Raw genomic sequence first — 786 nt, 5'->3', positions numbered from 1 at the left:
TGGGGGGTTGGGGACTGTTTACTTATTTGAGCAGGAATGCAACTGATTAGATACCCAAAAGTGGAGGTGATGGTATTACTTATTTTGCTTTGTTTTTTTTTATTTCAGTTTGGGGATCAGCCACGAGCCCCATCTGCTTTTGCAGCTGTTTACTCTAAAGGAGGTATTCCCTGCAGGTAAGATCAATACCAGTTACAATTGACCATATTATTCAGAATAGTTGAGTAAAATCAATACATGGTCACGTTTAAATGTGTGGAGCGTTGTATTTACTAGTGAGCTTAAAATAAAAGTGACTTATTCACACTTGAATTGGCAGAGAGCCCCAGACATTGCTGAAGAAAGCCATTTTAATTTAAAAACATAATTACCAGTAGATGTATAGTAAACTACGAATTAATAAAGTGAGCTAACCACCTTCTAAAATAACCAATTTTAGCAAATCCAGGTTTACTCAAGTTGTGTATACATATAATCCTATTTAGTTTGCAAAATCACAAGCTGACAATGTAGTGAAATTGTTTATTTTTCTTATGGGTATGTTTGGCTCTTTTTGCTTCCTTTTGGCTACAGTTTTTACCTCCTTTTGGGACAGATCCTGGAAATAGTTTAAAGACAGCACCACAGGTGATTAATATTGTGATGCTTATTTAAAATGTTACCACCAAGAAGCTTGAAAATACACCTTGATTTTACCTGTTGTTACGTGCAGTCAAGTTGGGCCCGACTCATTATAACCCTGTTTAGGATTTCTAAGGAACGGCTGGTAAATTTTTTTTTTTTTTT

The 786-nt window shown here is 35.4% G+C and overlaps 1 protein-coding gene across 1 annotated transcript in view; it reads left to right on the top strand.

Moving 5' to 3' along the window:
* Positions 1-786, top strand: part of PACRGL (PARK2 co-regulated-like) — a 24,600-nt gene that overhangs the window by 2,536 nt on the left and 21,278 nt on the right. Inside the window, exon 3 of the mRNA XM_006874343.1 lies at positions 109-176. Within this exon, the coding sequence (XP_006874405.1) occupies positions 109-176 (68 nt within the window). The remainder of the gene's footprint in view (positions 1-108; positions 177-786) is intronic.

This window comes from Chrysochloris asiatica, unplaced genomic scaffold, assembly GCF_000296735.1.
Source record: "Chrysochloris asiatica unplaced genomic scaffold, ChrAsi1.0 scaffold00270, whole genome shotgun sequence".
Lineage (NCBI taxonomy): Eukaryota > Metazoa > Chordata > Mammalia > Afrosoricida > Chrysochloridae > Chrysochloris > Chrysochloris asiatica.
This window is presented reverse-complemented; position numbering and strand designations above follow the sequence as displayed.